The sequence below is a fragment of the Alosa alosa genome, chromosome 16 (genome assembly GCF_017589495.1).
Source record: "Alosa alosa isolate M-15738 ecotype Scorff River chromosome 16, AALO_Geno_1.1, whole genome shotgun sequence".
Lineage (NCBI taxonomy): Eukaryota > Metazoa > Chordata > Actinopteri > Clupeiformes > Clupeidae > Alosa > Alosa alosa.
In genome coordinates this window covers 19055315-19067437 of record NC_063204.1, presented here as the reverse complement: position 1 = coordinate 19067437, position 12123 = coordinate 19055315, and the positions used below count along the sequence as shown (strand labels likewise).

The window sequence follows — 12123 nt, the reverse complement described above, 5'->3', positions numbered from 1 at the left end:
CAGCCGTGTGGGCTCAGGCAGCCCGCACAGACGCCCCTCCACCCACCAACCCCCACCAGCCCCCCCTCTCCTCGCTCTCACTGTCCCAGGATTAGGCTCACAGGGTGGGGGTGGAGGTGGAGGTGGTGGTGCTGGTGGGTGATGGGTGATGGGTCTCTGAGGTGGCATGGGTGCATACTGGCATACCTGTGGCAAGGCCCTTTTTCCCCAAACCTGCCCAAAGAGCAGAGGATCACTGTATTTTTTTTGTTGTTCATTCCTTTTTGCATTAGCAAGGCAACGACAGATAAATATTTGAAGCCTTGAGGCTACAGGCATGTGCTTGCACCAGACCCCACTACATGCCTTCATGTGCATGTCAGAGACCACCACCCCCACCTCACAAATACTAGCCCTTTTCAAACTCAGAACCTCCTTGGTGCCCTGCTTTGCATGGCACATCAACACTGTGCCATTCAGGGATTGAGCTGAGCGTTGCACCAATCCCATAATATTACTGACCCCCCCCCCGGTCAGTGGTTAACACAGCAGCGCAGGCAGCCGCCACCTCCTCCTCCTCCTCCTCCAACAGTAGCCCAGGGGCCTGATGGGAGCCGAGGCCTGGCGGAAGGACTGAGATCTACTGTAAAAGCCATCAGAGCCGGCGGCTGATTTATGGCTGCGTCGCTTAGCGGAGGCCGCCGTGCCGCTTCCCCACCGGGAGTTGCAGGAGCTGGGGGTGTGGAGTGGGCTGGGCAGAGGGTAGCGAAATGTCTTAAACAGCTGGAGATCAGACTGCTGGAGCCCCCCCGTAAGAAAGACCTGTGGATTCGTGTGGGGGGTGGGGTGACAGGAGGTGAGCAGTGTATCTGGAGTGATCTGCATTATATTGTGGGGACTTCAGTTTTCTGACCACAAACACTGAACAAAAGAGCGAGGCCTGACTGAGTCCATAAGGCCATAACTCAGTTTTTGTCCTCTCTCTCTCTCTCTCTGTCTCTGTCTCTCTGTGTGTGTCTGCCTGTCTGTCTGTCTGCACCCCAGCTGATATCTCTATTTCTTCTAGAGGATGAGTGTCGGGCCATGGGGAGGTCATGGAGACAGACGGTCAGTTTATTTAACCTGATGTCACCAAGTCCGGCTCATTCCGCGGTTGGAGGGCAATGAAAACTATGTGGCAGAGGAATAGAGAAAGAGATGGAGAGAGGGAGAGAGAGAGAGACAGATGGAGAAAGCAAGAGTGAGGGAGATGAGAGTGGAAAAACAGACAATGTGTCTGCTGTTGTCTTTAGAAGCGGAAGGATTACACCGATGAAAAATGATGGATTTTCTGTGTCTGTGAATCGGGAGTTGGACAGCAGGTATTGTGGTTACTTAAGCCGGTTTCGATCTGCTATGCTGTCATTAAAGCAGATGGTTACTCATTACTGATTGGCCTGAGGGGGAGATAGATGGCTAAAAGGTTTGCTTCGAGAGGGGCACATCTGTTTTTCAATTTTCAGCATTAATACATCCAGAATATTCCACGGTCATTTCGACTGGGGACAAGGTTGAAGGGGTGGGGCCTGTGGGCGTTCTTTTTACACTTGATTGACAGCCGCCTTTTCTCTTCTGCTCTGTTTTTCCCTTCCACAGGGCCAGCTGAAGTTCCCATGATGTCACCCAATGGCTCCATCCCACCAATCCACGTGCCCCCAGGCTACATCTCCCAGGTAACGGTCCTGGAATGGTCTTTTTCACTGACAAGTTTTGTACACACACACACACACACACATTTAGGGGCATAGACAGGCATGCACACGTTTGTGCATGTGAGGCAACTGGAGCTGCTCTGTAATTGTGACAGAACCTTTCTGAGCGGTGACAGAGAAAGGTCAAGCCCATTGGCATTTCAGTAAAAAGGTCAGAACACACAAAGAATGCAAGGAAAGAGAATAGTGTGTGTGTGTGTGTGTGTGTGCGCGCCTGCCTGTGTGCCTGTGTGTGTTCGTGTGTGTATGCGAGGCAGAAATGATACGAAAGAATGACATCCCACACCCCTGCACTGTAATCCGGCTGTCAGAGACACTGGAAAAGGCTAAGCCATGAGGTGGAGGTGGTGTGTCTTAACGTGTAACTGCAGCGAGAGAACCTGCCTGCTCCATCCAGTCCCATCCAGTCCCATCCAGTCCCATCCAGTCCCATCAGTCCCAGATTCTTCAACAGACTCGACCCCACCTTACATTCAAGAACGTTCCCAGAACTTCCCTAAAGTAGTGAGCCTTATCTCATCCAGATAAGAGGGCCAATAAAAGACAACAGACGTTAGAACATGTGGATGGTTTCACGGTCCGGAGAGAGGATCTTTTTACTTCTCTGCCCTCGGGACAGATTTAGACGACTGGGTGCTTTCCTTCAGGATGGACCACAATAAGAAAGCAAACAAAAAAAAGGCAGATGAAAAAGATGAGAACAAAGGCATTTTTCTCCCTCAACCACTAAACCGCATGCCAAGTGTGTTTGCTCTGAGTTAGCATCTAGGCAGTTTCACCACTCTGGCCTCTTGGACTGGTCCCCTGGTCTCCCCAAGGCCCTGAGAACTTGAAACGGCATCCCAGCCCACACCCCCACCACACACACACACACACTCGGGGTTAGCTAAGTCAGGCATGACGTCACTGGCCTCACCTCTGAACCCCACTGCCTGATCCACGACTCAGGAACAGACATGGCTAAGTGTTGTCACAGGAGCCATGAAAAGAGGTTCAGCCACCCCCCCCCCCACACACACACACACACACACACACACACTAGCTCAGTGGTTGGAATCCCTGCTCCATGCCAGCTCCAGTCTGATGCTGTCCGTCTGTTGTATTTGCGCCCCCACCCCTCCCGCCTGTTGAGAAAGGAAAGTGCTACAGATGTCTGTGGTCTGGTCAGTAATTGTTGGCATGCCAAACTGTGAACGTGTCCCCATGTTATTGGAATGGGCGAGTCCGCAGAGGAAGACGTGAGGGAGATGGAACTCGAGGGAAAAGTGATTCAAAGAATGCATTCCTGGTTTCATAAGTTTTAATATTGCTGCATTTATTGTAAAGCGTCTCAAAGTAATTACATATCTTGAGCAGACCAGACCAACCGTCAGAGGGGTGGGGTGCAGGAAAGTACTGTAGATACCAGGAGAAGACATCCTTTCATTAGATTAGGTCAAGGGTGAGGTGATTGTATCAGCTGATGGGGACAAAGCAAGGACAAGTACCATGTGGACACTGTCTGCTATGAAGTAAACAAGATAAGAAAACTCTTCTTACACCCAACTGGAAAGAACCAGAAAAACCCAAGGCTACACAGTTTTGCATATATTTTTATGCATGATAGGAAGATGGATTCCACCAATATAATTGATCCTGCTCGATGCTGATTGGCTAACAGGTGTTTTTAGGGATGGCGCATGAAGGGGGCACTTTTCAAGGAAGGGCCAAGGGGTATAAAAGATAGGCCACAGCCATCCATAGGTCAGATCTCATCAGGGGGCGCCATCTCACCTTCGCCCTATTGCTTGACGGTTGGTCTGGACATTGTTTGGGCTGTACTATCACTGCAATACGGTGAATAAAGATCCACAGTCTTCAGAGATCTTTTGTCTGCATTGTCTCCTTCGGACGCCTTGTTCCAGAAGTGCCAATTAGTAAATAGTTTAGTGTTAATTGTTAATTGGATTCGGAAGTGGACATTTTCCACCACACTACCCTAGACTTTGTACAGTGAAGTTGAAACCTGAAGTTGTCTTCCTGCATTCCCCGTTTCTTTTCTCTCCCTCTTGTTCTTAAGTACTTGATTTGGGCCTTTTCATCCCTCCCTCTGTTGTCTGTTCCCACCATCATGCCATCTTTACGTTTGCCCTTTCCCAGGTCCTGGAGGACAACACCGGGGTGCGACGTGTGGTGGTGACCCCCCACTCGGAGTGCTACCCCCCGAGCTACTCCCCGGCGCTCTCCCCCACCCACCACATGCCCCCTCCCTACATGGCCCACCCCCACTTCATCCCCGCCTCCCACACGGCCTACTACCCCCCAGCCAGCCCGGGGGACGTGCCCCCCCACCAGTACTACCAGCACCGGCTGCCCCGCCTCTACACGGACGGTAGGTCCCACGCCCTCCCGCTGCCCGGCCTCTGTTTTTCCTGCAGTATGTCAAAGCTGAGCAGGGACATGCAAACACAGTCCGATGATTAGTTGCATCGCCATATTGCAGACCATACTTATTGCAGTACGTCATATGAGATGCTCCTGTAGTTCAGCCGTCTAACTCACTCGGGTTTGACTCCCATGAATAGCTCATCTGTAGAGGTTTGGAGGTGAATCCATGATCTTCTGGTTAGCCTGAAGATAGCCCTAGCTTGCACTGGCACCACAGTTTAATCATGGCTAATGCAAGTGTGTCTTTAGCGAATGGGTGTTCTCACTGGGTTATCGAAGGGTGAAATCATTTTACACCATGATGGTCTCTCATTCTCACCTGACCTGACTTTGACCTGTGTCCCATTGCTCTCCTTTTTGCTCTTCCATATCGCTTTGCACTCCTCAGACATCATCCACAACATCCACTACAACATGACCTCCTACATCAGCCGAGGGGAGGAGGCCTACTGCAAGCCGCTGCCCAAGAAGCCGAAGGGCCCGTCGGAGCGTCCCGGCGGCCTCAACCGGGTCAACAGCCCGCCCTCCGCCTACAAGAGCGGCTCGGGCTGCGGCGCCACGGCCAACGGCTACCCCAAGAGCCACAGCGGAGCGGGCAGCACTGGCAGCAGTGGAGGAGGAGGAGGAGGAGGAGGAAGCCCGGGGAACAAGCGTCCAGAGCGCAGGTCCAGGGGGAGTCCCAAGAGCACCGACACGGAGCAGCAGCAGCAGCAGCAGCAACAACAACAGCAGCAGCAACAGCAGCAGGGTGAGTGTCTGCAGGCCAGGTTACACAGGCTTACTGTATGTGCGTGGTGTGGAAGCTTATGAGCCTCTACTCAGATCTCATAACAACACAGAGCGGCCAATAAGCCTAATGTATCTCCTTGCACACATGCCCATTATGAACATAAGGGACTGTGTGCGTGTGCATGTGTGCGCGTGCGCATGTAAGGTCCCCACTGCTGCCAATCTCTTTCGTTCCAAAACAATGAATGTGTATTCAGTTCCACCTCAGTTGAGTCAGGCATGCAAATAGAAGTTCATTTGAGTCACCAAATGACTAAAATGACTGTACAATTTTACAAATGGATCTCTGTGTATGTAAATGACTAAGGCCATCATTTAGCACCCTGCCTAGTGGAACGTTGCACAAGTCCCCTCCTCAGTCCCCCGAGTGTTTTCCCACCAGTGTTTGGAATCAGATGTGCCACCCAGATGAGTGCCAAATGAGGGCGAATGTTTCCTCGCCTCACACCCAGAGTTGCGTCAGAGATGCAGCCAGTGTGAATAACAGCATCCACCCTCTGCACTGAAGGAGAAGAATCATGAATTCTGTCACTTGCTCACTGTGTGCTGGCTCTGGCTTTTCATGCCCTGTTTTCATACCCTCTTTATTTCCGTTCCTCTCCGTTTGTCTACATCTCACCTTCTCTTGGCACCAGCCTCTCTCTCTCTCTCTCTCTCTGAGTAAATTAAATACCAAACTTGCTTTTTTTCTCTCCTTCTCTTTTGAATGGTAAGTCCAGTACTCCTCCTCAATAATGTTCCCTCTCCCTTCCTCTCTCTCTCTCTCTCTCTGTCCCTCACCCGCCCTCTTCACTAGTTGACTCATGTGCTCCCTCTTTCTCTGTCTCTCTCCATTCCTCTCTCTGAATAGTGTCTCCAGTCCCCCCCTCTGTCCCTCTGTCTCCATCTCTCTCTCTCTTTCTCCCTCCATCTCTCTCTCCCTCTCACTCTCTCTCTCACTCTCTCTTTCCCTCCTTCCCTCTCTCTGTCCGGTGCCTCTCTGTGAGGCAGTGGGCCGATGAGAAGAGTAAACAGAGCCGTGGCCACATCCTGCGAGCGCTGGCTGGCTGGCTGGCTGGCTGGCTGTCACCCGGGCTGGAAAAAGGCAGAGGGGAGCGCATTAAATCAAACCCCACGCCGTGACCCCAGGCAAACCCTGTGGCCTGATCTTGTCATTCATCCCCCGTGTCGGATGGAGAGCGATGGCACTGGTGTGCGTGTGGAAAAGCAGGAGTTGTATGATTTGTGCTGCCCTATCTCCCTATCTCTCCCTCTCTCCCTCTCACTCACTCACTCACTCACACACACACACACACACACACACACACACACACACACACACACACACACACACACACACACACACACACACACACACACACACACAGTATGCACACTGACAGATTATACAGGCACAAACATATGTACACATATACACAGTCTACTCACACTCTGAACTCGGGTATACACAAATGCATGGAGACCCACTCACAAAGGTGCACACTGTAATATAAAGTTTATACTCACTTGCACTCCCACTCAATAAATGCACAAACATAGTCTCTCTCTCACTCACACTCACACACACACACACACACACACAGTCACACACACAGTCCGTGTCCTGGGTGATGTTTGTCCACGTGGGTGGCTGCCTGTTGAGAGTGTGTTTTCCTTTAATTAATTTGGGTGTTGAGCATCCCGAAAGCTCCAATGGCTCTCAAAGCCACTCTTATCTGTCCTCACCAAGGTGTGTGTGTGTGTGTCTGTGTGTGTGTGTGTGTGTGTGTGTGTGTGTGTCTGTGTGTCTGTGTGTCTGTGTGTCTGTGTGTGTGTCTGTGTGTGTGTGTGTGTGTGTGGCATGTCTGTGTTTGTGGGAGTAGAGAAGGTCTAGCCAGTTTGTTTTCCCCCCTACTTGCTATTCTTTTCACTTGTGACTGTATTTTTGCTCACATATTTCAGCGGCCATCTGGGAACCATATAAAAAGGCTCTTTTCGGCATCAGCATAGCCTGTCAGCTGCATCGAAACAAAAACAACCGCACTCATGGATGCCTGTCACAGCACACTGCCTGTGTGTGTGTGTGTTTGTGTGTGTCTGTCTGTCTCTGTGAGTGCAGTCATTTGTGTGTGTTTGTGTGCGCAGGTACACATGCGTGGGTTAATTAATCCCCCACAGCTTTGAGAGTGTGCAATTCTCGTAAAAGTCTTTTTTTCCAGTAAGTGCCGTGGTCTGCCCCCTTTGGTGGCCATGTGTGCAGCCAATGCCCCGGCGTCTGCTCCAAAGCTGCGCGCTTCCTCCTGCCATCCGACGCAGTAAGGGAGGGCCGGAAGCGACGCGTTCCTCGTCGTCACCGCCTGTCGCCCGGCTCTTGAGTGTTGCCTGATGAGTGCCAGGCTGAGGGGAAGCTGGCAGTGAAGGCACCTGGAGAATGGTGACTGCTCCCCCCTGTGGTCAAATAGCGTAACTGCAGAGCCACAGGTTGCAAGGGGCTAGAGATCCCAGAGCCAAAATGGGAGAGGTGTTCATGTAGGGAACATGCGGTTTCCATAAGTGTGTGTGTGTGTGTCTGTTGTCCTCCATTTTACTAGCCCTCTTCTCCTCTTTTTTCCCTTCTCTCAGGACTTTCTTTCCTTCTTTCCCCTCACTTCCACTTTCTTCACTCGTACCTTTTTTCTCCTCTTTAGTTGTCCTTTCCCATGACTCTCCGATGCCTCGTCTCCCTGTCCTCTGCAGCCTGGTTGCTCAGCAACCACAGACCATAATGAGAGACAGACCTCTTCCTGTCTGGAGGCGTGCCTCCGCAAATGGCGACGCAGCGCCGTGCCGTGCCGTGAGCGCCGTGCCAAATTAAAAACACCAGAAGCGCCCTGCGCCATCATGGCTGGCCATCGCTGTCCCCTCCTCAGAGCGGTGCCCAAGTCACACAACAGCACTTCTACCCCACAAAGGAAGGCAGGCAGGGAAAGAGGGGGAATATGGCGTACATCAAAGCACGATGTTGCATGATGTTGAACTCTGTGCGCCTCCCCGTTCTTTTACTGCTAGTGTTTATTCCCTTCAGTGTTGATTTGGGAGGGCCAGCTGGGCTGGTGACCTCGGGAGTCAGTGACTCAGTTGGGATGATTCCCTGATTCTCCTGATTCCCCTCGTGTGCAGCCCTGAGCACCTCTAAGACTCCTGTGTTGCCATGAGCAAAAAAGCCTTTTTTTTTTACTGTTGGTCTAAAGCAAACAAACCCAAAGTGGCAATGTGAATGGGGGCTTTTGTTTTTCCTTGTTCGAGCATAGACTGTAGTTTATACTACACCACCCCCAAACACTTCATCTCCCCCCACCGACACTGCAGTCTCGTGTTACGAATGCTGCAGCACCGTTTTGGTGGGGTGAGCAGTGTGTGTGTGTGTGTGTGTGTGAGAGAGGCAAGCCACCCGCAGGTCACGAGTGGGTCGCGTTGCCATGACTTCATCCCAGTGGTGAGTCATAGCTGTGTGCCTGTAGGGAAAGGCCTCACCCCCCCCCACCACACACACACACACACACACACACACATACACACACACACACCACTAGCCTCTTGCCTGCTCAGCACCACCCTGCTTCACACAGACAGCATCATCTGTCAAGATGTCAGACTCCTCAGATCTTTTTTCCCTTTTCTTTTTGCCCCTCTGCTGTTTGATGTGAGTGAGTGTGTGTATGTCTCACGTCTGGATTTTAAAAGCGTCTTGGGCATGTTAGATAGGCATAAAACCAGGACCACATGAGTAAAATACTGTGAGCCTTCAGGTCTTGTGCCTTTTATGGTTATGTATTATTTAAATGTTCTCTTTTTGCTTCTTTTCATTTCCCTCCAGATCATAATCTAGAGGCCCGAAGAGTCCAAGATATGCTCTCAGGAATGGACAAACCACAGGTAGCTGCACCATCATATTCATCAAACTATTATGAAAATCTAACTAAAATATGGATACTGGGTTCCCAGGATCCTTGAAATCCTTGAAAGTTTGTGAATTTGAAAAAAATTCAATTTTCAAAGTTTTTTGAAAATAGACATAAATGGTCATTGAAAGTGCTTGAATTTGTAGATATGATCAAAATAGTTTCCCCCCCTTCATAAAATCACTCAAAGCCCTGAAAATTACCAAAACCAAATTTGTTTCTAGCACTAGACATCGTCTTCACTTAACTTGATAGATATTACTGATGCGTTTAATTGAAACAAGAACAAAGTGACCAGGCAAAAATTATTAATTCCCTGACATTTTATCCTCAATCGTAGTGCAGTGTGGAATCAGCATAGGGTCAATGAAGTGGGCTACTGATTGGTGCATGATGGGCTTGAAGTGTAGCTGGATTGTGTTTTTAATATTCAAACAATATGATCATTTTATGTCTGAAACGGCATGAAACAATATTTTAGCCACTGCAATTTTCTACATTTTCTCAGGGGAGAAATCCCCAGACTCTGACACTTTTCTTTCTCGCCTCCAAACATAAAACTGTCTAGTACCACTGAGTGCAGGGTCTCCTCAACTTTCTCAAGGGCCCATCATATGGCTCCCCCCGTTACAAGGCTTAATCGGTGAAAACCAGACTAAATTATCATCATCAATTAAATAACACTCAAGCAAGATTGGCAATGTGTTCTGAATCATCTGCTTGGACATCAGCAAAAGCTGAGTACTGTACCATGGACTGAATTAGTGCCACATTGATAAAATCAACTTTGATCCATATTTTATAAGACCGTGTAAGGGGTCCTTAAATGTGAGGGACAAGGACCTAGAAAGTCCTTGAAAAGTTCTTGAATTTGACATTAAGGAAAGAGTGGGAATGCAATTAATATTTTATCATATTATATACATACTGGAATTTATGTTCAAATTAAGATGTTCTATGGTAGGATTTTAATGTAGTTTCTTCACTGATGGTAAAACTTACTGGACACCATGTGACAAGTATGTTAATGTCCTGTAAAGACATGTACTTTTTACAAGGAATTGGAAAGCATAGCTAACATACAATGCTTGGCAGTACCATGATGGTACAACTAATCTATATTCTCCCCTTCTGATTGTTGTGTTTGGTGCGCTAGTGTTTGTAATTATTGAGCCTGTCCACTCCTAGACAGCAGGTGGCAGTAGGGCTTTATCTATTGCCCAGCTGTATGCTTGTTGTAACTGTGGTCCAATCCCACCTCCTCAAGTAATTTAAAAAAAAGACAAAGTGAACATTTTCTTAATCACCACGGCACCTAATCGAGAGGCTAATGAAATTCATTAGCGCCTCACGAGGTTTGTTTCTGTGGGAACATTGGGGCCTCAGAACAGAGAGGGAGGGAGGAAGTGGAAGTGCCTCTTCACAATATCAACACTCTCTCAGTTTGGCTCTCTGCCAGTAGTGTTGTGTTCCCTCCCTGTGTGGGATTTGACCTCAAGCACAGAACCCAGTGGGTCAAGGTCATGCACACTCACTTTCCCCCCCCCTGCGATATTTATTCAGTTTCACCATTGGGTGTTGAATGCGAGTGGTCAGAGCTGTTTCACCTACTGGAGTCCAGCGGAAATGAGCTTTCTTAGACCCCCTCCATACCTCCTGATATTCAGATCCCAGTCCTGACGCACTTCACCTACTGCTTACGCATGATCTAGACGTGCTGCTGGAGTGTCTTGTTTATGTGACTGTGCAGCAGACATCCATGAGTGTGGCAGAAAAACACACAAAACGGAGAGAGTGTGACTGTTCCTTGACCACAGGCCTTATCAGAATCTGGCTGTACTTTTCTCCCAGCGCTACTGTGACTTCTGTGAAATCAACTCTTGAGTGTAACGCTGATTATGTGTCAGCTTTGAATCCAGACGGGGGAAAAAATGCTTCCAAGGCCATTTGTGCACACTTCAGGCTCAGATCAGAGGGGTTGTGTGGCGTTCCCGAGGAGCACTGAACGTGCGGTCTCCCTCATGGCATGCTGTCATAGGGAGAGAATTCATTACCGTGTCACTGGGGTTGTCTGCTACTGTTCCCTCTGCGTCTGCGAATCTCTCCATCAGCAAGTTGTCACAGCCGCCAGCTTTGTGCCGCCACCACCATCTCTCTTATCTATGCCAGACAGAGGCGCGTGTGTGCGTGTGTGCGTGTGTGCGTGTGTGCGTGTGCGTGTGTGCGTGTGTGCGTGTGTGCGTGCGTGCGTGCGTGTGTGCGTGTGTGTGTGTGTGAGACACTCCAAGGACTCATCGTTGTCCCAAGTTCTCCTCTGAGTGATGGTTGGGAGCTTAATTTACCTGCCCAAAATCTCCCTCTCTTCTACTTAATCAAGGTTGCTTGTCCCCAGCCTCTGTCCTATTCACACTACCGCTGTCATCAATGCGTCACCAGCCTTACCCATCTACAACACAAACCCCTACATCAAAGCTGTAGACTTCTAATATAGTATTCTAGCCCTAGTTGCAGTGTGCTTCTAGTGCAGAAACGGCAGAAGGTGTCTTATTTATTTGGGATATGTACTCATTAAAACATTAACATAACATTTAAATTTTTCAACAACCTAGCTTTAAAAAGAAGCGGAATCAAACTTGTTACCTGTCCGCAAAATGGCACTGAGTGGAATATTTTTTCATTCTCCCTCTTGTACAACACCAGGGGGCTTTGGATTAATTTCATACTTGCTTGATTCACTTTTCCTTCCCATAAATCTCCTCTCTCAAGCTCTAGTCTGGGTTGTTAACCACAAATTGGATTCTGCACCCTAGGAGACCTGTAAATCAATAGCACACCTGTTAAGACGTACCACAGTTACATAAGAACATGTTTGTAGACTTGTGTGCAATAAGTTGGGACTTATTGTAGTTGCCCATATGTTTTTAGCCTGCCTGAAAATATTCATGTAAGTAAAACTGCATTTTTGTTCAGTTGGGTGATGCTATGTCTTGATTAAATGCTTCAAGCTGTTTATAGAGGTAACACCATTGACTTTTGTGTCTGTTTCTGTGTGTGTTTGTGTGTGTGTGTGTGTGTGTCAGGTGTCTAAGGTGCAGTCTCGCTCAGCGTTGGTGTCCTGGGCCCCGGTGACAGTTGCTAGTGGGCAGGGCGACACTGCTTCCTGTAGCTACGAGCTCATGCTGACCGATAAGGGCATCGACGGGAAGTACCGCGTGGTCTACAGGTGAGGACACACACACACACACACACACACACAC

At 49.2% G+C, this 12123-nt stretch overlaps 1 protein-coding gene across 1 annotated transcript in view; it reads left to right on the top strand.

The window, feature by feature from the left end:
- fndc3bb (fibronectin type III domain containing 3Bb) overlaps window positions 1-12123 on the top strand; it is a 54376-nt gene that overhangs the window by 19662 nt on the left and 22591 nt on the right. The window contains 5 exon segments of the mRNA XM_048266520.1: window positions 1615-1691; window positions 3870-4101; window positions 4546-4905; window positions 8782-8840; window positions 11947-12089. Of these exon segments, the coding sequence (XP_048122477.1) occupies window positions 1615-1691; window positions 3870-4101; window positions 4546-4905; window positions 8782-8840; window positions 11947-12089 (871 nt within the window).